At 45.5% G+C, this 24,260-nt stretch overlaps 1 protein-coding gene across 1 annotated transcript in view; it reads left to right on the top strand.

Moving 5' to 3' along the window:
* Nucleotides 1-24,260, top strand: part of PKNOX1 (PBX/knotted 1 homeobox 1) — a 28,324-nt gene that overhangs the window by 380 nt on the left and 3,684 nt on the right. The window contains exons 2-6 of the mRNA XM_008065782.1: nucleotides 1,956-2,126; nucleotides 8,491-8,590; nucleotides 9,846-9,943; nucleotides 18,111-18,239; nucleotides 21,801-21,877. Coding sequence (XP_008063973.1) covers nucleotides 1,956-2,126; nucleotides 8,491-8,590; nucleotides 9,846-9,943; nucleotides 18,111-18,239; nucleotides 21,801-21,877 — 575 coding nt within the window. The remainder of the gene's footprint in view (nucleotides 1-1,955; nucleotides 2,127-8,490; nucleotides 8,591-9,845; nucleotides 9,944-18,110; nucleotides 18,240-21,800; nucleotides 21,878-24,260) is intronic.

Genomic DNA, 24,260 nt, shown 5'->3' with positions numbered 1-24,260 from the left:
TTTTTTTTTTGAGTTGGAGTCTCATTCTGTCACCCAGGCTGGAGTGCAGTGGCGTGCTCATGCCCACCACAGCCTTGACCTGCTGGGCTCAGGCAATCCTTCTGCCTCAACCTTCCAAGTAACTGGAATTATAGGCATGCGCTACCATGTGTGGCTTATTTTTTGATTTATTGTAGAGACACAGTCTTGCCAAATTACCCAGGCTGGTCTCAAATCCATGAGCCTTGGCCTCCTAAAGTGCTGGGATTACAGGCTTGAGCCACCGCACTCAGCCTGTTTGTGAAATTTTAAACTTCTAATTAGTACATTAGATGGCCTGTAATTCTGCTGAAGGAGAGACAATTCTAAAACTACTTATTCTATAGTGCATGTAACTTGGCCTCCCAGCCTCCTCTAGCTACCCTTTCCTTTAGTATGCAAATAAAATCATTTGCTCTATCCAAAGTGGGTGGGGGATTCAGCTATGTCCTCAGCATGTGAAGGGGCATCATCTGGGTTGGGGTGCACACCTGGCCAGCTTGGCCAGCTCTGTTCTGGGCTTCTCATGCATATGGACACGAGACTTTGGCTTTTTTCTCCAAGACGACTTCTGCTTTGAGGCTGACACTGATCTGTGGTACCCTCCTCTCAGGTCCAAGGCTCCAAAATCCAGGATTCTCTGTGCCCTTCAAAGGAAATAGAGAATTTCTTGGCTTCAGCATCACTGGTGAACTCAGGGGAGCCATGCCTTTCAGCACTGGGCCACACCACCAGCCTGGATCTGGGCAGGCCACTCTCTTTGGATCTGCTCTCCCATCAGAGCATAAACAAGTATTTGCCTCCCAGATTTGGGATAACACAAGGACCCAGCATTAAGGGATAGTCACTGATTTTCCACTAGAGCCTTCTTGGTCCCATATCAAAACCCTACTCAGGGTCCTTAGCAGAAAAGGGTCTTTGGAAAACTTCTTTTTTCTAGATAAATTGCCTTAGGTTGTTTTGTTTTCGTTTCGTTTGTTCATTTTTAGTTCTCATTATCTACTCAGTGCTTACCACCTAACACATTTTGTAGGTGAGTTGTTTGAGTCTGTCTCCTCATCTCTAAGGGGAGACTGAGAGTACATGCTCTTTTGGAGTGAGGACCAGAAACTCACTCTGCCCCTGAGTATCTGGCGTGCCTCTGTTTCCTTCAGCCCACACCTGACTTGGCTTAGTGAGTGGGGAGTGGGTGCCCTCCATACCTGCAGGGATGGAGGTACCAAGGCTCTCCTGACAGGGGGTATGTAGCACAGGGCCTGCAGAGCTGGATGCTTGGCAAATCTTATTTTCTGTGGACTCATTCCCTTAATCATTGCACTCATGCAAATGAATTACTGCTGCCAAGTTTATAGGCAGAGGAGATGAACTTTGGGGTTGTTGCTCCAGAAGTAAGTACTGCTTGTGATAATGATTTCACGATCGGCATTGGCTGTCTACTGCTGTAGGCAAGTTACCCCCAAACTTAGTAACTTAATACAAACTATACAACTTTTAGAAAAATTATAAGAGTAAACCTTTAGGATCTAAAGCTAGGCAAAGAGTTCTTAGACCTGACACTAGAATTAAACTTTATCAAAATTAAGAACCACCTAGGGTGGGCATGGATGTATTAATAGATGCAGAGATAGGAAGAGTCGAGGGTAAGTAACTTTGCTACAGAATGAGACAGTGGTGGGACTAGATGTGGGCCCAGTTGTCTGTAAGCCCAGAGCCTACAAATCTAGCACTGAGACACACTGAAGTTGGTACCAGGTGCCTGTGTTCCTTGCACACCCGATGCAGCCAGACAGCAAAGCACAGGTCAGCAGCACTGCAACAGTTCGTCAGTTTATAATTTCTGATGTTACTCCATTTTTGTTATTGGCAGTAAAGATGGTTCTATCTAATAACTAACAGTGATCATTTACAGTAATGTTGCCTTTTTTTTCTGCTTCTAGATGGTAAAAGCAATCCAGGTTTTGCGTATTCATCTTCTTGAGCTGGAAAAGGTTAATGAACTCTGCAAAGATTTCTGCAGTCGATATATTGCTTGTCTAAAAACGAAAATGAACAGTGAAACCCTGCTGAGTGGAGAGCCTGGGAGCCCATACTCCCCTGTGCAGTCCCAGGTACTTGCGTTTGGAGCCCCACCCCATCTCTAAGCTGCCACAGATATCTGCATTGATTCTTGCGATTTCCAACCCTTTCAGAAGTGCTGGGCTCTCTTAATGGCTTCCAACAGAAAGGCCTCTCTAGGTATCTGACCGTGGCCCGGTTTAGGAATGACCTCCCTCAGGGTATGAAGTGAGTCCTCAATCTGTGTTCAGGCCCTGCTCCCGTGTTTATGGAGGGGGTACAGTACCATTTGTTTTGCTCTTTTAAAAATATTGTATGTATTGGTTTTTTTTTTGAGTTGGAGTCTCACTCTGTCACCCAGACTGGAGTGCAGTGACATGCTACTGGCCACTGCAGCCTCGATCTGCTAGGCTCCAGTGATCCTTCCACCTCAGCCTTCCAAGTAGCTGGAACTATAGGCATGCACTACCATGCCCAGCTAATTTTTTGATTTATTGTAGAGATGAGGTCTTGCCAAGTTGCCCAGGTGGGTCTTGAACCCGCGGGCTCAGGCAATCCACTCACCTCAGCCTCCCAAAGCACAGGATTATAGGCTGAGCCACCGAGCCCAGCTGTATGTATTGTTTTTAAAAGTTGTAAAATATTCATAATATAAAATTCATCATCTGAACTATTTCTTTTCTTTTTTTTTCTTTTTTTTTTTTTTTGAGTTGGAGTCTTACTCTGTCGCCCAGACTGGAGTGCAGTGGCCGCTCCCGGCCACCATAGCCTCGACCTGCTGGGCTCCGGCGATCCTTCCGCCTCAGCCTTCCAAGGAGCTGGAATTACAGGCATGCACTACCACGCCCAGCTGATTTTTTGATTTATTGTAGAGATGAGGTCTCGCTGCCCAGGCGGGTCTCAAACCCACAGGCTCAGGCAATTCACTCACCTCAGCCTCCCAAAGGCGCGGGATTACAGGCTGAGCCACAGATCCCGGCTTTCTTTCCTTTTTTTTTTTTTTGAGTTGGAGTCTCACTCTGTCACCCAGACTGGAGTGCAGTGGCTGCTCCCGGCCACTGCAGCCTCGACCTGCTGGCCTCCAGCGATCCTTCTGCCTCAGCCTTCCAAGTAGCTGGAACTACAGGCGCGCACTACCACACCCGGCTAATTTTTGACTTATTGTATAGATGAGGTCTCGCCAAGTTGCCCAGACGAGTCTCGAACCCGTGGGCTCAGGCAATCCACTCACCTCAGCCTCCCTCCCCACTTCAGTGCTGGGATTACAGGCTGAGCCACCGAGCCTGGCTCTGAACCATTTCTAAGTGTACAGTTCAAGGGCATTAAGTACACTCACACTGCTTTGCAACCATTACCACCATCCAGTTCCATAACTTTTTCCTTTTCCCATACTGCAACTCTGTCCCCCTTAGACAGTGACTCCCTGTGTCTCCTCCCCAGCCCCTGGCAACCACTGTTCTGCTTTCTCTCTCTATGATTCAACTACTCTAGGTCCTTCATAAGTAGGATCATGCAAGGTTTGTCCTTTTGTGTCTTATTTCATTTAGCATAATATTGTTAAGGCTAATCCATGATAAAGCACTATTGTATTTTACCCATTCTGATGATATGAAGTGATATTAATTTTTATTTTGCTGATGACTAATGATATTGAACATTTTTTCTTTTTCTTTTTCTTTTATTTGAGTTGGAGTCTTACTCTTGTCACCCAGACTGGAGTACAGTGGCATGCTCGCAGCCACTGCAGCCGCGACCTTCTGGGCTCAGTTCATCCTTCTGCCTCAGCCTTCCAAATAGCTAGAACTACAGATGCACGCCACCATGCCCGGCCTATTTTTAAATTTATTGTAGAGACAAGGTCTCACCAAATTGCCCAGACTGGTCTTGAAACCCCAAGCTCAGGCAGTCTTTTTGCCTTGGCCTCCCAAAGTGCTGGAATTACCGGCTGAGCCACCATGTCCGGCCTGAACATTTTTTCATGTGCTTGTATGCCATTTGTATGTCTTCACTGGTAAAATGTCTGTTCATGTCTTTTGCCCATTTTCTAACGGGTTGAGTTTTGAATATATGCAAATATTTTACCTTTACATCTATTCTTTGTTGAATATATGCAAATATTTTATCTAAGTCTGTAGCTAAGTAGTTTTGTATCCACTTAACACGTTTTTTGCAGAGCAAACAATTTAAATGTTAATAATGTTGATAAAGTCCAATTTATCGACTTTTCTTTTTATGGTTCATGCTTTTAGTATCAAGTCTAATAACTCTTTGCCCAGCCCTAGATCCCAAAGATTTTGTCTTATGTTTTTTTCCTAAAAATTTTATAGTTTTACATTTAAATTTATATTTTTCAAGTTAACTTTTGTATAAAGGGTGAGGTTTAGATTGAGATTAATTTTTTTGGCTTATGGATATCCATTTGCTCCAGTACCCTTTGTTGAGAAGGCTTTTCTTTCTCTACTGAATTGCTTTTTGCACTTTCATAAAAAATCAGTTGGCCATGTTTGTGGGAACTGCTTCTGTGATTCTGTTCTGTTTCATTAATCTGTGTGTTTATGTCACAAAGTCTTGATTACTGTAGCTATATAATATGTCTCAAAATTGGGTAGAGTTTTCCTGCCACTTTATTATTCCTTTTGAAAATTATTCTTGCTATTCTAGTTCAGTTGCTTGTCCATGTAAGTTTTAAAATAATCTTATCTAGTCTTACTGAGGTTTTCTTTCTTATTCAGATTTTGATAGATATTTATTAAAATTGTGTACAGTTTGGAGAGAATTGACATCTTTAGTGTGCTGAGTCTTCTTTATCCATAAACATGGTGTATTTCTCCATTTATTGACTTTTTCTCTGATTTTTTTCATCAATGTTTGTAGTTTTAAACATGTAGGTCCTGTACATGTGGTTTTAGAATTACACCTAAGTAGTTCATTTTTTTTGAATGATTGTAAATGGTATTTTATATATATATATATATACCTGTTCCTAGAATAAACTCCATTGAGTAATGGCACATAATTCTTTATTTTCGTGAATTACATTTGCTATTATTTAAAGTAATTTTGTATGTATATTCACAAGGGATATTGGTGTATATAATTTTTTTTTGTACTGTCTTTGTCTGGATTTGGTATAAGGATATATATATAGTCTGTTTATGCTAATATATAGAAATACAGTTGAGTTTTATGTGTTATCTTATATCCTGTGGTCTTGCTGAACTCACTTATTAGTTCTAGAAGAGTATTGGGGGTGGATTCCTTGGGATTTTCTTCCTATTCAGTCATGTCATCTGCAAACAGGGAGAGTTCTTTTTCTTTCATTTTGATCTGTATGCCTTTTATTTCCTTTTCTTGCCTTACTGCATTGGCTAGAACTTCCAATGAATAAGATAGTGGTAAGAGCAGACATTCTTAACTTGTCATAATCTTAGGGGAAACTTTTCAGCCTTTCATGATGTTGGTTCTAGGTTTTTTCAGATGCTCTTTATCAAGTTCAGGACGTTTCCCTCTATTGCTATTTTCTGAGAGTTGTATTATATTGAATTTTGTCAAATGCTTTTCTTTCACTGATTGATATGATCAAATGCTTTTTCTTCTTTATCCTGTTAATATAGGAGATCACAGCCGGGCTCAGTGGCTCAGCCTGTAATCCCGCGCTTTGGGAGGCTGAGGTGAGTGGATTGCCTGAGCCCGCGGGCTCAAGACCCGCCTGGGCAACTTGGCGAGACCTCATCTCTACAATAAATCAAAAAATCAGCCGGGCGTGGTAGTGCGTGCCTGTAATTCCGGCTACTCGGGAGGCTGAGGCAGAAGGATTGCCGGCGCCCACTGGGTCGAGGCTGCAGTGGCCGGGAGCGGCCACTGCATTCCAGTCTGGGTGACAGAGTGAGACTCCAACTCAAAAAAAAAAAAAACCAAAAGAAAGGAGAGCATATGGATTTTTAAAAAAATATTGAGCAAACCTGTTCCTGGAATAAACTCCACTGAGTCATGGCACATAATTATTTTCCTGAATTGCATTTGTTATTATTTTAAGTAATTTTGTATCTATATTCATAAGGGATATTGGTGTATAATTTTCTTTTTGTACTGTCTTTGTCTGGATTTGGTATCAGGATAATACAAGCTTCATAAAATGGGTTGAAGAGTGTTCCCTCTTCTGTTTTCTGGAGAAGATTAGGTGGACTTGGTATTAATTATTTTTAAAATGTTTAATAAATAGAATTCTCCAGTGAAACTACAGAGATGGATACTTCTTTTTTAGGTATTTTTATTTTTATTTTTTTGAGTTGGAGTCCCACTCTGTTGCCCAGGCTAGAGTGCAGTGGCACACTCACAGCCGCCGCAGCCTCAACCTGCTGGGCTCAGGTGATCCCTCCGCCTCAGCCTTCCAAGTAGCTGGAACCAGTGTTCTTGCTTACAGTGTACTTGGGTCTGCTTCCAAGTAGCTGGAACTAGTGTTCTTGCTTACAGGCATACACCACCACGCCTGGCTAATTTTTTGATTTATTGTAGAGATGAAGTCTCACCAAGTTGCCCAGGCTGGTCTCGAACCCATAGGCTCAGGCAAGCCTCTCACCTAGGTCTCCCAAATTGCTGGGATTACAGGCATGAACCGCCATGCCTGGCCTAGGTGTTTTAAAATTGTGAATTCAATGTCTTTTTTTTCTTTCTTTCCTTTTTTTATTTTTTTAATTTTATTTATTTATTTTTTATTTTTTTGAGTTGGAGTCTCACTCTGTCGCCCAGATTGGAGTGCAGCGGCCGTTCCCGGCCACCGCAGCCTCGACCTGCTGGGCTCCAGTGATCCTTCCGCCTCAGCCTTCCGAGTAGCCGGAATTACAGGCGTGCACTACCACGCCCAGCTAATTTTTTGATTTTATTGTAGAGATGAGGTCTCGCCTGCCCAGGTGGGTCTCGAGCCCTCAGGCTCAGGCAATCCACTCACCTCAGCCTCCTAAAGGCGCGGGATTACAGGCTGAGCCACCAAGCCCGGCTTCTTTCCCTTTTTTATAATCAGAGTCTCACTCTGTCACCCGGGCTGGAGTGCAGTGGCATGATTGTGGCTCTCACCACAACCGTGAGCTTCTGAGCTTAGGCTATCCTTCTGCCTCGGCTTCTTGAATAGCTGGGACTACAGGTGTATGCTACTACGCCTGGCTAATTTTTTTGTTTTTACATTGTCTTGCTATGTTGTCCAGGTTGGTCTCAATCTCCTGGGCTCAAGCAATCCTCCTACTTTGGCCTCGCAGTGTTGGAATTGCAGGTGTGAGCCACCTTTCCCAGCCCAATTTTTTAGTAGTTATATGGCTATTTGAATTACCTATTTCATATTGGATGAGTTATTGTAGTTTCCATTTTTTGAGGAATTGGTCTATTTCATCTAAGATGTTAAATCTAGTAGTGTAAAATTGTTGTAGTATTCCCTTCTTAGCCATTTTTTTTTTTTTTTCAAATCAGGGCCTCACTCTGTCACCCAGGCTGGAGTGCAGTGGCACGATCGTGTCATCACTTCAACCTCCTGGTCTTAGGCAATCCTTCCACCTCAGCCCCCTGAGTAGCTGGGACTATAGGCCCGTGCCACCATGCTTGGCTAATTTTTTAATTTTTTTGTAGAAAGGAGGTCTTGTCATGTTGCCCAGGCTGGTCTCTAATTCCTGGGCTCAAGCAGTCCTCCTGCCTGAGCCTCTCAAAGTGCTGGGATTACAGGTGTAAGCCACTGCACCCAGCCCCTTCTTACTTAGCCTTTTGATGTCTGTAGAGTCTTCCATGTCGTATCAACAGATATTTGCATGGAGTTCGCTGCAGGCCAGGTGCAGACCCAAGTATCCTGTAAGCAAGAACACTAGTGTGGTGGGTTTGGGGCGGTGGGGGGGGGCTTCCATGTAGTCTGTGCTGTAGTCAAGGCAGATACTGTGCTGATTGCCGAGAATCTCATGGAGTACCTTCAGCCCTGTCACTTCTTGTTGCCTCCCAAGCCTGTAGTATCATCTTTGGATGTGTTCATCCTGTTGAGGAGGATTTGGTTCATGGAAAATTCAGAGTCATCTGAGCTAAATCTAATGAAGAAGATGTGATTGCATTAGGTGACTGTGGTCAGAAAGTGCAGCTGTCCTACTCACACCCCCAGAGCCTTAAGGCATGTGGAACATAGCGATGAGATGAAAGACTGTTTTTTAGAAGCCACAGTGCAAAGGAGCATTTCAGTATTGAGGGTCGTATTTAACATGTGGTTAGTTTTGTGCCCTCTCGTTTTGTATATATGATGCTTTCTGGAAGCCTGGTCATCTGACTGTCCTCTTTGCTTCAAGCATATCTGTCCTTTACTAATGATATCGTTATGCCATTTGTTTGAAGTTTTAAACATGGGCTTCCGTTTTCTAGTAATCCCCTCACCGTGTGTGTTCTGACTTGCAGCAGATTCAAAGTGCCATCACAGGCACTATCAGCCCGCAAGGAATCGTGGTGCCCGCCTCTGCGCTGCAGCAGGGAAATGTAGCCATGGCGACTGTGGCAGGTACGGTGACGGGAAAATGGACACTCTCTCCATGAGGCCAACATGGCAGAATGAAAATATAAATATAATTTCAAATTAATTCCAGTTCCTGGTATAGCAATGTTAGGAGCTGGAGCTCTTTGCCTGTTTCTTGTTCATTCTCAAACGTTTTATGAAAATTGTGTTTCTCTACCAAAAATATATTGTAATGAAAAAAGATTTCATATAGGAGTTAGACATATATAGTAAAAACCAATTGTCATTTTCAAATAACATAATTCTTAATCATGCTTTTGGCAACACCCTGAAAATGTTAAGTTTTATCATTAAATGATGACAATAAAATAAAAATGCAGTATTAGTCTCAGTATTACTTGCTTAACAAAAAGCATTACAGGAGAGGGACAGGTTCCAGAGTTTCCTGGTACATGTAGAATGTTCCAAACCTAATACATCATGAAAATGTGATGGGGCAGGTAGGGCTAGGTAGAAGTTTCCAGTAAAAAAGCCTCAATAATAGTGCAAAGGGAAACTTCAGAGGAAAATGAAAGCACTGTTGATCAAAAAAATATAACTATAGCCGGGCTCGGTGGCTCAGCCTGTAATCCCATGCCTTTGGGAGGCTGAGGTGAGTGGATTTCCTGAGGCCGTGGGTTCGAGACCCACCTGGGCAACTTGGCGAGACCTCATCTCTACAATAAATAAAAAATCAGCCGGGCGTGGTAGCGCTCACCTGTAGTTCCAGCTACTTGACTGAGGTGGAAGGATCACCGGAGCCCAGCAGGTCGAGGCTGCAGTGGCCGGGAGCAGCCACTGCACTCCAGTCTGGGCGACTGAGTGAGACTCCAACTCAAAAAAATATATATATATATATAACTATAATAAAAGATTTACTATTTAGTAGCATGGACCAAATCCTTAATATGTACTGATTATAGGAAAAAGAAGAAAGCAGAAACAAGCAAATGGAAGGGGTCCTGAAGGCCCCAGTCATCCAGCGGTGTGTGTGCTGCATGTGCCGTGTATGTGTGTGATGTGGTGTGTGTGTTGTCAGGCTCATAGTGCCCACCTGCCCATGCCACAGGTGCCTGAAAACGGCCGGTCGAAGGGCTGTGTTGTGATAATTTATAGTCAACTGACAAAGTATTGTTAATCATTTGAAATGATTAGAAAGCTCATCAACGTAGAGATTTTATTCCCTTTGTAAGTGTATCAAGAAGATGGTTTAAATCATTAAGACTTAAAGATATCCTAATATTTTCTTCTCCCTTCAAAGGTGGCACAGTGTACCAGCCTGTCACAGTCGTTACTCCACAGGGCCAAGTGGTCACGCAGACATTGTCTCCTGGGACGATTAGGATCCAGAACTCCCAGGTGTGTGCCCTTTTACGAAAGGCTTTTGGGAGCAAGGACTGCCCCTGTGGGGGCACAGACAGAATAGGCTGAGCCTCTCTGACTGCCTGAAGGTCACTTGGTCACTTGTCTTGTATAGCAATCTCTAGTTAATCTGAATGTCAATGTTTTGTTTCTTTTTGCTCTTCCTTCATTATTAGAGAATTTGCAAAGTTAGAAAACTCTGAAGAAGCAGGGAAAAAGTCACTCATAATTCTCCTGTCCAAGCCGGGCTTGGTGGCTCAGCCTGTAATCCCGCGCCTTTGGGAGGCTGAGGTGAGTGGATTGCCTGAGCCCACAAGTTCGAGACCGCCCTGGGCAACTTGGCGAGACCTCATCTCTACAATAAATCAAAAAATGAGCTGGGCGTGGTAGCGGGCGCCTGTAGTTCTAGCTACTTGGAAGGCTGAGGCGGAAGGATCGCCGGAGCCCAGCAGGTGGAGGCTGCGGTGGCCGGGAGTGGCCACTGCACTCCAGTCTGGGTGACAGAGTGAGACTCCAACTCAAAAAAAAAAAAAATCCTCCTGTCCCAGCAACCTCTGTTGTTCAGTGTTAACATGGGGTTGCATGTCTATTAAGGGCCTGGATGTCCTGTGGGCACACACTTCCCAGACCCCCATGGAGGCCATTGCTATAGAGGCCACATTTTTTCAGACCAGTGAGCCTAGCCTATGCCTCCATGTGAGAATCTGGCTGGGACAGATCCTATGCTTTGGACAACTTCCAGATCTCTCTGCCACGCTGTACTAAGTCTTGCTGGCCTGTGGAGTGTGTTGTCAGTTCTTACTTTATGTGAGTTTTTTATCTTGACCTGCACTGATATTTCTACATCCTTATTAGCAACTTTGAGTCCCCAGTCTTGGGGATGTTGGTGTTTTACTGAGTGCAGTAGCAGATGCAAGAGGGCCCGTGGCTATGCTCAGTATAGTGGGCAGTCAGCGTTACCACTCTCCCCTTCACAGGTTTAGTCAGACAGAGAAGGTAGGGGTGGAGCAGTGGGCCACTGATAGGGCTGGGGGACTTCAGATCATCTGGCACACATGGGTCCTGGGCTGTAGGTGACTTCACTGACCCAGGCTGGGTAAGGGAGGAGCTAGAGTCCACTGACATGGTCCCTCGGTTCTCTGAGTAGCCTTCCTTTTCATCTGAAATATCTGCGAAGAGAAAGCAATGTCTGGTTTATAGAATAATTTTCTTTTCTTTTTTTTTTAAGTCAGAGTCTCATTGGTCACCCAGACTAGAGCGCAGTGGCACTCTCATGGTCACCGCAGCCTCGACCTGCTGGGTTCAGGTGATCCTTCTGCCTCAGCCTTTCAAGTAGCTGGAACTATAGGCATGCACCACCATGTCCAGCTAATTATTTGATTTATTGTAGAAATGAGGTCTTGCTACATTGCTCAGTCTGGTTTTGAACCCCTGAGCTCAGGCAATCCTCCTGCCTCCACCTCCTAAAGTGCTGGGATTACAGGCGTGAGCTACCATGCTCACTTGAATATTTTTCTAATATCAAATTATACTCTTTTAGAGGAAAATTTTTTTTTTTTTTTGAGTTGGAGTCTCACTCAGTCACCCAGACTGGAGTGCAGTGGCCATCCCGGTCACTGCAGCCTTGATCTGCTGGGCTCTGACGATCCTTCCACCTCAGCCTTCCAAGTAGCTGGAACTATAGGCGTGCGCTACCATGCCTGGCTAATTTTTTGATTGATTGTAGAGATGAGGTCTTGCCAAGTTGCTCAGGCGGGTCTCGAACTGGCGGGCTCAGGCAATTCACTCACCACGGCCTCCCAAAGGCGCGGGATTACAGGCTGAGCCACTGAGCCCGGCCGTGGAAAACATTTTAAAGTCAAATGCCTTCCTCAGATATTGGAGGTTCATTTACCCTGTTAAGAAGGAAGTTTTCTACTAAACTGGATTTTCTTATAAAACAATGATCTTTAATTTAAATGGAAGCCCTATAGAGTTCTCACTATTTCAGTAGAACACTTTCTCACACACGGCTTGTGTGTGTGACTCCCTCAGCTGGACGGTGGTGGACAGAATTCCCTGGTTGCATCTGTGAGCTGCCTCTGCCTTGGTCCACGGAGCCCCTGTGCAGGTCACTATGTGACCTGTCCCCTCTGCGCCTTCCCTTTCATCTGTCACCTCTAGTACAGCAGGGCTGGGAATCCCTATAAACCAGCTAATTAGGGATATTCATGCTGAAGCCAAGTAGATTTGGTGGAGGCCCTGGGGAATTCTTTGGATTAAATATGGACATTATACATGCAATTCTATCACAGCTATATGGGCTGCTCTGGGCTTTTTCTTTCTTTCTTTTTTTGTCAGATTTTTGGTTCTTGCTGTGTTTCAGAAAATTAGGGTAAGTAACTTACCAATGAGAGTTTCTGTGTTTTGTGTTAGAAACTCTCAGGAATGACTTTGTCAAGAAAATTGGGGATTGTCTATTGTGACTTCTGTGTCACTAATGGTCTTGTTACTAGTCGTAGCAGTGGTCACGAAGTGGCAGCTGTGTAGGTGGTGGTTACAAACAACCCTGGAAACCCTGTTCTAACACCAGAATCCTTTCTCTCATGGGACTCCTGTTTGGGGCCATGTGTCATGGGCCCAGGTGTGCCCGCATGCTTCCACTTATGGAGGATGGGGGCTTTAACTCAGCATAACTGTTCCCCAGGAGAGAATGTGTCCCCTTGCAGAACACTCTGGCCAACTCACTGCAGGGCAGATGTAGGCCTACTAAAAAGTCTTTAATTTTACTTCTGGTACAAACCCACTAAAACACATTTTTGAGAAAATGAGAAATATTCAGGGGAGTGAAACTTCACTGGTTCCCTCTCCCCACTGCCACCCCTTTTCCTGAGCAGAGTCTTATTTGTACAGCTGTCCTCATGTGTTTTAGGTTTTGCCTCTGCTTCCTCTTTACAGTTATTTTTAATACTTTTATCAAGTTGCTGGGTATCTGGTCCTTACTAAGGCAATTAGAATGCAGTGTGTCATTTGCTGGGGACATGACCATAAATCAATGTTCACTCGGTTTTCTGTCTGCTACCTTGCCAGCAGTCAACCTGTTGGAAACATTTTATGACCCACTACCACACACACAGAGTTGCTGGTTGTCGTAGCTCAAGCTGTCACAGGATGCTGTGTGCTTCAAGCAGACCCTCACAGATCCCTACCTCTCCTCTCCTCCCTCCACTCCCCCAGGCCCTTCCAGAGCTTTTAGCCATTTCTCCTGCTATTTCCTCCTTGTTTCCAAATAAAAATCCTGTCTCTTAACTTATCCCTCAGAATACCATGTTTTGGCTTTCTGGCGTGTTGGGTTGGTTCACTTTGTCTCTCGCCCTCCCTTTCCCTGCTCCCAATTCATTCACATCGGAGCTGAGTGATGGTGGCTGTTGTGAGCCCAGAGTAGAACCCTGACAGGAGTGCTCTCTACCTCCCATGATTTCTTCACCCAAGTTAATCATTGTTTTGTGTTTCTTGTTTGCTCATTGTTTCCTGTTGTATCAGTGCCTGGATCCTTACAACTTTGCCAGTAGCCTTTCGGCAGCTTCCTGGTATCTAGCCTGCTGGATGGCACAGCTGGGCCAGGCCATCCTCCCCAGAGTTCCCCACCTCCTGTCTCTAGGGCTGGCCTGCAGGCCAAGACATCATGGACAGAACTTTCCTTGGATAGCAGCTTGAGAATTCCCTTTGTCTTTTTTGGCGATACTCTCTCTTCTGAAAACTTCCTAGGAAAATGTATGAGAAATACATTTTTTTTAAGACATGTAATTGTAAAATTACTTTTACTTGATCTCCTATTTGGCAGCAGTCTTTTATGTGTAGAATGGATGGGTTAGAAAATAAAATCCTTGGTCGAGTTCAGTGGCTCAGCCTGTAATCCCAGCACTTTGGGAGGTCAAGGTGAGTGGATTGCCTGAGCCCGTGGGTTTGAGACCAGCCCGGGCAACTTGGCGAGACCTAGTCTCTACAATAAATAAATAAAATGAAAGTCTTTCCCACCCTGTGCTGGGAAGACCTTACGTCTTTGTTTTCTAGTGGCCAGTGCTGCTTGCTTTTGAGGAGGTTGGTGTTTTCTTTGTTCCAGTCTTTCGTGTTTTTCTCCTCTTGGCTGCTTCTCTTTCCTGGCAGATGCCCTGGGTTTTGGGGAGGTCTCTTTTTCTGGTTGTGCTGAATCCTCTATGCTTTTCATCTGGAGTTTCCAAGCCTCAGGTCTGTGTTTCCCTGTACTATCCGGTGACAGTTCTGTACCCACCTCTCAGGACACATGTTCTTTCTCGAGTTCTTACTAACTGAACAGACTCTCTTTCTCCTGAATGTACTCTCTTGATTTTTTTGTATTTATATTTTCTCCAATTGTCTACTTTTCATGTATTCTAAAGGATTTTCTTTTTTTCTTTTTTTTGAGTTGGAATCTCACTTTGTCGCCCAGGCTGGAGTGCAGTAGCACTCTCATGGCCACCCCAGTGTCGACCTGCTGGGCTCCAGCAATCCTCCCGCCTCAGTCTTCAAACTAGCCAGAACTACGGGTGCACGCTACCACACCCGGCTAATTTTTTTGTTTATTTATTGTAGAGACTAGGTCTCGCCAAGTTGCCCAGACTGGTCTCAAACCCTCAGGCTCAGGCAATCCACTCACCTTGACCTCCCAAAGTGCTGGAATTACAGGCTGAGCCACTGAACTCGACCAAGGATTTTATTTTCTAACCCATCCATTGAGTTTAAACTTTCAGCATATTTTTAATTTCTAGGAATATTCCTTACCTTCTGTGCTTTTTAAAAGAAAATTTTTTTTTAGTAGCATCTACCTTCTGCTTCACAGATGGTTGAAGTGTTCTTTGGCTTTTTTGCATTCTGTTTCCTCTGTATCCCAAAGCTTATTCACTTTGGTCTCTGCTTTTTGTGATGGTGGCTTTCAAGTGTTTAGGGGATACTGCTTGGCTGCCCTTTTACATCTAAACCCAAGTCACTGGAAAACCCTTTGGTGCTTGTTGCATGGCTAACCCTCAGGATCCATCATCCCTGTCTTTGTCTGGTTTCTCAAGAGGAGTGCTCTCTAATTCCTTGCTTGGAGCAGGAGTAGGCAGGATGCTCCATTTAATGTGCAGACTCCCCTATCCCTTCTTCTAACCTCTCACTTTTGCCAAGCCTGTGGCCGCTGGTCTGTTTCTTTGTGAAGTAAAGCCCAAGTCTCCTGCAGAGTGGGCACATGAGTCAGCTGGCTGCGGGGAGTGCTGGCATCTCACTGCTTCTCAAACAGATTTGCAGCCAGTTCTTCAGCTTTGAAATCCCCCTGCCTTGTCTAGGGCTCCTTTGGAGCTGAGTGGGGTGACAGGCTGGTCTCCTTGGGTCCCGGCTGGCTTTCCTTTCTTTGGCTCTGTCCTTACTCCAGGTTGCTGGTGGCCCTTCAAGTCACTTTGCTTAATTGTGAGTCTACATTTATTTTAACCCTGAGCCAGATGAGACAGTGCTGAAGCACGTGTCTAATTTCATAAGATCATCCTTCATATTCCATTGAGACAAGCACAGCACACGTGCTGACTTTCGGCCCTGATGCTTTGGAACTTATTTTAAAAGTTCATTTTCCATTCTTTTTCTAGTATATGGAAGTACTGCAGGCACTTCTTAATGCCATCTGTTCCCAGTCCTTAAATAAATGCATTCATTAAAGTAATTCTCTCAATAATAACCTGGAGTTTTAAGAAACTTTAGGTACAGTTAATGTTCGATTCCTGTCTGCTGTCTCTTTAATTGTTGGTTGTCAGATTTTTGAAGAATGTATCCAAAAAGGTATAAATCCAGAGGAAGTAATTGTAAAATAATATAGTAAAAATCTCTCCAAAATAAACTTGAATTTATTAAACCATGTTCATGAATATACTATACCAAAATTGATGTACAGAATTTGATGTGCATTTATTTGTTTTTTGGTTTTTTTTGTTTGTTTGTTTTTGAGTTGGAGTCTCACTCTGTCGCCCAGACTGGAGTGCAGTGGCCACTCCCGGCCACTGCAGCCTCAACCTGCTGGGCTCCGGCGATCCTTCCGCCTCAGCCTTCCAGGTAACTGGAACTACAGGCACGCTCTACCACGCCCGGCTAATTTTTTGATTTATTATAGAGATGAGGTCTCGCCAAGTTGCCCGGGCAGGTCTCGAACCCGCGGGCTCAGGCAATCCACACACCTCGGCCTCCCAAAGTGTGGGATTACAGGCTGAGTCACCGAGCCCGGCCTTGTTTTTGTTTTTTTGAGTTAGAGTCTCATTCTGTCGCCCAGGCTGGAGTGCAGTGGCATGCTCACAGTCACCCCAGTGTCGACCTACTGGGTTCAGGCACTCCAAGTAACCAGAACTACAGGTGCACACTATCACACCCAGCTAATTTTTGTTTTTTGAGTTGGAGTCTTACTCCATCACCCAGACTGGAGTGCAATGGCACACTCACGGCCACCCCAGTGTCAGTCTGCTGGGCTCTGACAATCCTTCTGCCTCAGCCTTCCAAGTAGCCGGAACTACAGGTGCATGCTACCACACCCAGCTAATTCTTTTTTTTTTTCTTTTTTTTATTCACTGTAGAGACGAGGTCTTGCCAAGTTGTCCGAGTTGATCTCGAAGCCACAGGCTCAGGCATTCCACTCACCTCAGCCTCCCAAAGTGCTGGGATTACGGGCTGGACCACCAAGCCCAGCCTAATTTTTTATTTATTTAAGATGGGGTCTTGCCAAGTTCCCAGGCTGTTCTTGAACCTGTGGGCTTAGATAGTCCCCTCACCTCGGCCTCCCAAAGTGCTGGGATTACAGGCTTGAGCCACCATGTCCATCCGATGTGCACTTATTTGTAAAGTTAGGTTAGTATGTGAGAACCCCAACAGCCTTATTCAGTCCTTGTTGCAGGCCCTAGGGAGCCATTTTGCTTCCTTCCTTCCCTGGTCTGTGTCATGGACAGCAACAATATCACCTCTTACAGGCACCTGGGAGGGAGACTGTGGTGAGGCCTGGAATATGGCCTTGCTAACAGCCAGGCTTTTCTCATGTTTTATCAAACAGCTCCAAATGCATCCTTTTCTTTTAAAATAGAACTGGCAGAATGTATGGGGTTGATGCATAAGTTCACAGGGTTTTCCGCTTGCCCATGGAATGCAGATGTCGCATGATGGTTGACTGGTCACAGTTCGTCACGTTTGCTAATTCTCAGGTTGCCTGGCATGAATCATCATGGATTAAAGTGTTTAAATGATCTTCATCAACGCCCAATGGTCTTTTAGAACGTGGAGAATCACCCAGGTCAAAGTGGCCCTCTTTGGAACGACAAAATCACTTTCTTGCTGTGCTACCTTGATGGCATTCTCTCGGTACACAGCACAAAGACCTCAAGCCACTTCTGCTGCCCTTACTCTTCTGTTAAACTCAAATACAAAGATATGTCAGAAGGGTTTGTTGTTTTCCACTTGACCTGCTATCATCTTTAGCCCACAAATAGCACCGACTTTCTTCAGATCTGCAAAATGCAAGGCATTTTCGCAAGCACAACTTTGTCACTCCAAATGACAAATGACAAACGTTAATCCCAATACTGCAGTGTCACCATGCCGTAAACAAATGCTATGAACTTATGCATCAAACTAATAATTTATCCTTTCCACAGAGACTGCAGGGAAGTGTCCTGGATGGACAGGGTCATTCTTCCCTCTTCTGCTCTATGATCCCTCTACCTCTTGTGCCATTGCCATTTCCTTTCCCTCTGTTCACCTAGCGTATCCCACTCTCACTAGTGCTACTTTCTGGTGTCCCTGTTCATTCTCATTAGCTGCTTGACATCTCTTTTGGGCTGAGAAATCAAATGTCCTTACTGCAGGAGGCACAGGTGAGAAAAGGTGATGGGTGAGAGGACTGAGGGCATCACCTACCTAGAATGACATCTTTAGGGCCTCTGCAGGTGAGGGGCCTCTGCAGAGCCATCACTAGTACAGAGACCAACAGTGTGGAGGTGCCATTTCTTCAAAAACTAGTGTTACTGGGTTCCCAGATACATGCCTCTACAGTGATGAGTAACTTACCTATACGCTCCTTGTCTTTCCCATCTGAAGACATAAGCTACTTGGCTATAGCACAGTTTTTTATGCCTTCTAACATTATTTTTCAATTGTTTCCAAGCTTCAGCTACAATTAAACCAAGATCTAAGCATCTTGCATCAAGACGACGGTTCGTCTAAGAATAAGAGGGGCGTTCTACCCAAGCACGCCACAAATGTGATGCGATCCTGGCTCTTCCAGCACATAGGGGTAAGAGCAGAGGACCTCTCGGCTAGTATAGTCGGAGGTGCTTTCTTTCTCGCTTGGTATCGATCCTTGTGTGTCCACAGTGAGTGGAGCATAGGCAGGAGGGAGGCACCAGCTGCAAGAAACTGAAACAGTGCGGATGCTGGCAGGAAGGAGTGAATTAAGCTTGTGAGATTGTGTACAAGTGTGTGAGACAGACCCTACCATGAGGGTGACTTGGGGAGGAGAGGTTGACCAGAGAAGTGAGTGGAGAAAAGATACGTTGGGCAGAACCTGGGCCAGTCGCCATGGTTATGTATGTTGGATTTGGAAGGGAGACATGACAAGGTTAAAGACAGACGCAGGTTGCATACACCCACGGGGCAGGGTCATGGGGGCATGTTCACTGGAAGTGACTCTGATTTGTCCCTCACGTATGCATTCCTTGATTCCTCCCTGGGTCATGGCCGTGGATTCTCCTTGTCCCCAGGATGTCTTAGAAAGTACAGAAGGAACGGCTTGCCAAGTTAATGAAGAAGCCTTGCTGGTCATAATGTAATGCCACCACCAGCCTGCTGGCCCAGGGCAGCTTTCAGAGGGACCCCTTGGTCTCAGCCAGGGTTGGGAGTGCCAAGCCAGGCTCTCAGAGGTGAAGTGCACAGGCCAAGGCAGGAAGGTGGCTGCAGCCTGCTGAGCCACAGTGGTAGCCCAGGAGGAAAGAGACAGCTAAGGCCTTTTCTGTAGGCCAAGAGACAGGCGGCCTTGGAATCGAACCAGACACTGTCCTGTGGACTCTCATTGACCCTTCCTGCTACTCTGTGAACATCCTTTCAATAGGAGTCTCCATGCCAGTGTCTGGCTCTCACTCCTGAGCCGGGACAGCAGCCCTGGCCACCTTTGTCTTAGGGCTGTTGTCGCTGACTCATGCCTTCTCGGAGTCTGTGGCACGTCCTTCCTGTCTTCCCGCTGTGTCCTCCTCAGCTGTGTGCCCCCTTGCTGTCAACAGGGGTGATGGGGCCTCATCTGTCCTGTCTTCCACCATTTCAGATGCCTGCTGCAGGGACTGAGGTAGGCGTTTGGCACTGGTACTCACTCTTTGTCCTCCCCCGACTGTGAGCCCAAGTCTGACCCCCATCTTGCTGCTGATGTCCCTCTGGGTTCAGCTTGTCTGTTGTTGAATGCCTCTCTTCCTCTGACTGCACTTGAGCTTGAGCAGGGGTCTGGGCGAGTGACTGGCTCAAGGACTTGTAACTGGCAGGTGATTTCGCTGAGGGTCCTGAGAGAGGGAGGGACCCCCTCCTGGGGTGAAGGGCCTGGAAAGAGCCCAGAGTGTCCTCTTGGCTCCAGGTCCCCAGCAGCCCTCCCCTAGCTCACTCTGATATTGTGGTCTCCACAGGGTCATTTCCATTCACGTTCTGAGAGAACAGGATCATCCTTGAGCTGTGGGAGCACCTTTAGAGATTGGCCCTAGAAGATCATTCTCAAGAAAAGGAAAGGGATTTCACAAATATGTTTACAGTATGTTTATTATAGCAGTGGAACTACTATTGGTATAGTGGTTGGCACGTAGATGAGGATATGTCAATTTGACGGAATAGTAAACAACTGATAACATGGTAGATGGGGGCTGAGTAGGAGGGAGTTTCAGTGAATGATCATGAGTGAAAAGACAGCATGTATTTTTAAATGTATTGTGATTTTAAAATGTATTGTGATTCTCACAGCAATAAATATATCTGTAGTATAATGACTACAGTATGTGAAGAGTTGTAGGCTTGGTGGACAATTTTCCTTTTAGGTTTCCTTTAATATTTTGATAATTTCTAAAACAATCAACCCTGTTCATAAGGTCCAATTAAAAGCCACATTTTTCCCGGTAAAGCTTTTCTGTCCCTTCTTGCCGTCATCTCTGTGCAGAACCATCCTCCCCTGTACTTTCCCCTGACACTCTGGGGCAGCACTCATTACTGTTGGGGGCTTTTCTCTGGCTTGTGAGTTCATGTTTCCTGCCCCGTTTCTATTTTATGAGCTTCTTAAAGGGCAGAACAGTGTTTATGTTTCCACAACCTTGGGCACAGAGCCACCCCTCATTGGTAGACTCGTGTTGAAGCACACAGCTGACCAGCTTGAGGGACAAGTAAGTCACTGTTGAGGTGTACTCTTGCTGCTCCAGTCCCACTGGGATTTAACAGTGCAGTGGTGTTTCGGAGTCACCCAGAGCGTGTGCCTAAAATCAAAGCAAAGTGATCTCCACCTTTGTGTTGTGTTGGTGCCATTTGTTCTCGGGTCCCAGTTGGTCCAAACTCAGGGACTTCAGTGCACTCAGGTTTTACAGTAAATGTTGCCTTGATTTCCACATGCAAACATAATCAGTCTTGCCAAAATTGTTTATTACCATGGGTACAAATCATTTTCCTTTGTACTTCTGTGAATTTTGACATTTAATTCTGGTTAGAGTTTTCTTTTCTTGAGTTGAAGTCTCACTCCACTGCCCAGGCTGGAGTACAGTGGTATACTCACAGCCACCCCAGCATTGACCTGCTCGGCTCTGGCAATCTTTCTGCCTCAGCCTTCCCAGTAGCTGGAACTACAGGCGCATGCTACCACACCTGGCTAATTTTTTATTTATTGTAGAGACGAGTCTTGCCAAGTTGCCAGGACTGGTCTTGAAACCATGGGCTCAGGCAGTCTACTCGCCTTGGCCTCCCCAAGTGTGGGATTACAGGCTGAGCCACTGAGCCTGGCCAGATTGTTTTTTTTTGTTGTTGTTTTTTTTTAAGTGAAATGTTTCAGTCATACACAGACGGATAATCTCATGGACATTCCTGTTCTTTGCTGATTGCCCAGGTTAACCAGTAGAGACTTAATTGCCAGAATACTTCAGAGGGCATCAGCTCATCCCGGTATCAGTTTATTTTTGTGGTACCAATGATCTAACGTATCTCCTCAGCCTGCTTGGCTGTTTCCTTCCTATATCTATTTCACCAGTTGTGGGATTGGAGGAAGTTTGTAAATGCTCCCTGTCTCAGTCTCCTCATCTGTAAAACAAAGCAGTGAAAGTGACCTTCTCAGAAGGTGCTTGTGAGGAGTCAGTGAATAACTATAGAGTGCACCGAGGTGACAGAGATGTGGTGTGCTACTTGGGGCCTAGGGTCAGGGGTCAGAACTAATCCACTTACCCTCTTTAAATGGATGTAATTTGTTATTCATAAATTAAACGTCAGTAAGGTTGATACAAAAATCCGTAAATTGTATCAGGTGCTCAGGACAGCACCTGATGTTGGGAGCCCTGGCTGCTGGATGGCAGTTCCTGGGGATTCCTCTGTCTCTCTCCTCACCTTTGTGCTGGCAGGCATTGTGGCTAGTCAGCCTTGGCTTGTGCGCTGGCCAGCTCTATAGCACCAGGACGTTCTTCGGTGGCTAGGAGAAGCACTTCATCCTGTAGGACTGCAGTTGGGTTGTGACTGGAAGCACTGTTGGTATGACAGTTTTCCCGTTGATGATCTGGCGCTTGTGTTTTGCCTAGATTATCTTGATCTCCTTTGTCAAACTGAAAGCTGTGGTAACCTTCCTTTTTATTTTCAGCATCCGTACCCAACAGAGGATGAGAAAAAACAGATTGCTGCTCAGACACATTTGACACTACTTCAAGTCAACAACTGGTAAGGTGCCCTGCTTTCTGAAATCATGCTGTTGGAATGGCGCACTTGGAAACCCCGACACTCATGTTGTTGAAAATAGGAGTTCTGGCCAGGCTTGGTGGCTCAGCCTGTAATCCCAGCAATTTGGGAGGCCGAGGCGAGTGAATTGCCTGAGCCCTTGGGTTTGAGACCAGCCTAGGCAGCTTGGTGAGACCTCGTCTCTACAATACATAAACAATCAACCAGGCATGATAGCGCATGCCTATAGTTCCGGCTACTTGGAAGGCTGAGGTGGAAGAATCGCCGGAGCCCAGCAGGTCCACGCTGGGGTGGCCTTGAGCGTGCCACTGCACTCTAGCCTGGGTGACAGAGTGAGACTCCAGCTTAAAAAAAAAAAAAAAGCAAAGAAAATATGAGTTCTAAGCTGTGCATGGTAGCATGCGCCTGTAGTTCCAGCTACTTGGAAGGCTGAGGTAGAAGGATCGCCTGAGCCCAGCAGGCTGCAGTGGTGATGAGCGTGCCACTGCACTCCAGCCTGGGCGACAGAGTGAGACTCCACCTCAAAAAAAATAAAGAAAGAAAATATGAGATCCTTTAATGGTAGTGCTCTGTAGTCAGGGTGCTGGTATCCATGTCAGGATGCTTAGGAATACACCAGCACACAGTCTCAACCTCAGTTTTACTTATTATTACCTCCTCATGGACTTCTCACCTGTGTCCTGCTTTCCTGATTAGAAATGTTTCTTTCTGGTGTTACTGTCCCCAAGCCCCCATTTATTCAGAACTGGGATGTGTTAGTGGATAAGCCTCTGGGCAATGGGTGGCTGGAGTGAGGGGTCCTGACCTCTGGTGGGACTCTCTGTCACTCTTCATGTGGTGGTCCCAGCAGGGCCAGGGAGCTGTTCCTAGGAGACACACCCCAGAGGACGTTTGCACTTAGTGATATAATTCTACTGTCACACACGTGGACACCTGGCCCCTGGCCATGTGTTTTCCCCTAAATAGAGCTTGCACACATCACTAAGTGGCATTCAGTTTTGGGGTGGATTTGCCTTTTGGTCATTAGTCATTTGTCTTATTTTAATTTACTTATTCAGAGAAAGGAAGCAGTTTCAGTTTAATAAAATTGATTTGTATAAAAGAAAAGAAAGCACAAGCCAGGCATGGTGGCTCATGCCTGTAATCCTAGCGCTTTGAGAGGTGGAGGTAAGAGGATTGCCTGAACCCATGGGTTTGAAACCAACCTGAGCAACTTGGTAAGACCATGTTTCTACAATAAATTAAAAAATTAACTGGATGTGGTGGCATGCACCTGTGGTTCCACCTACTTGGAAGGCTGAGTCAGAAGGATCACTTGAGCCCAACAGGTTGAGGCTGTGGTAGCCATGAGCATCCCGCTGCACTCCAACCTGCATGACAGAGTGAGACTTCAACTAAAAAAAAAAGCACAAGCTGGATTCGGTGGCTTAGCCTGTAATCCCGTGCTTTGGGAGGCTGAGGTGAGTGGATTGCTTGACCCCGCGGGTTTGAGACCTGCCTGGGCAACTTGGCGAGACCTCATCTCTACAATAAATCAAAAAATTAGCCGGGCGTGGTAGCACGCGCCTGTAGTTTCAACTACTTGGAAGGCTGAGGCGGAAGGATCACCAGAGCCCAGCAGGTCGAGGTTGTGGTAGCCGGGAGCGTGCCACTGCACTCCAGTCTGGGCGACAGAATGTGACTCCAACTCAAAAAAAAAAACAAAACACAAATCCTACCACTTGTAAGCATTATTATCTCTATTCTAACTATGCTCAAGCTTGTTTGTTGAAGTTCCAATAAGAGCAATAACATCTTCCTGTTGATGCTTTGGTCTTGTATTAACTGTTTCTATTATCTTGCATTCTTGCTGTTATTTTAGATTTGGGTAACAATAACAGGCCATAATGTTTGAGCTATTTCCTGTTAAATCTTTTAAATATAGTGTTAAAAAATGTAAATGTTCCAAGTATATTGTTGCTATGATATCTGTAATATACTGATCATATTCTTGGTCATTCTCATATTGTCGTATGTTGAAACGTCCTGTTGTGGTTGGGTCATACTAGTGCTCAGTGGGCTGACTGAGCTATGGGTGCTGAACACCGAGGGACTTCTGGATGTGGGTGCATTGGTTACTGCTCAGCACTCTCCTTGCTCTTCTTTATTCAGGATTTTTTTGTGTTCCCTGACTTGCTACTCTGTTGTGTTAACAGGATTGTCCTATCTAGGTTTACTATCAACTTCTAATTTTTTTTTTTGAGTTGGAGTCTCACTCTGTTATCCAGACTGGAGTGCAGTGGCTGCTCCCAGCCACTGCAGCCTCGACTTGCTAGGCTCCAGTGATCCTTCCGCCTCAGCCTTCCAAGTAGCCGGAATTACAGGC

The sequence above is a fragment of the Carlito syrichta genome, unplaced genomic scaffold, assembly GCF_000164805.1.
Source record: "Carlito syrichta isolate Samal-C Ts95f unplaced genomic scaffold, Tarsius_syrichta-2.0.1 Scaffold104739, whole genome shotgun sequence".
NCBI lineage: Eukaryota > Metazoa > Chordata > Mammalia > Primates > Tarsiidae > Carlito > Carlito syrichta.
The sequence above is the reverse complement of the archived record's forward strand: the minus strand, read 5'-3'. Positions and strand labels throughout refer to the sequence as shown.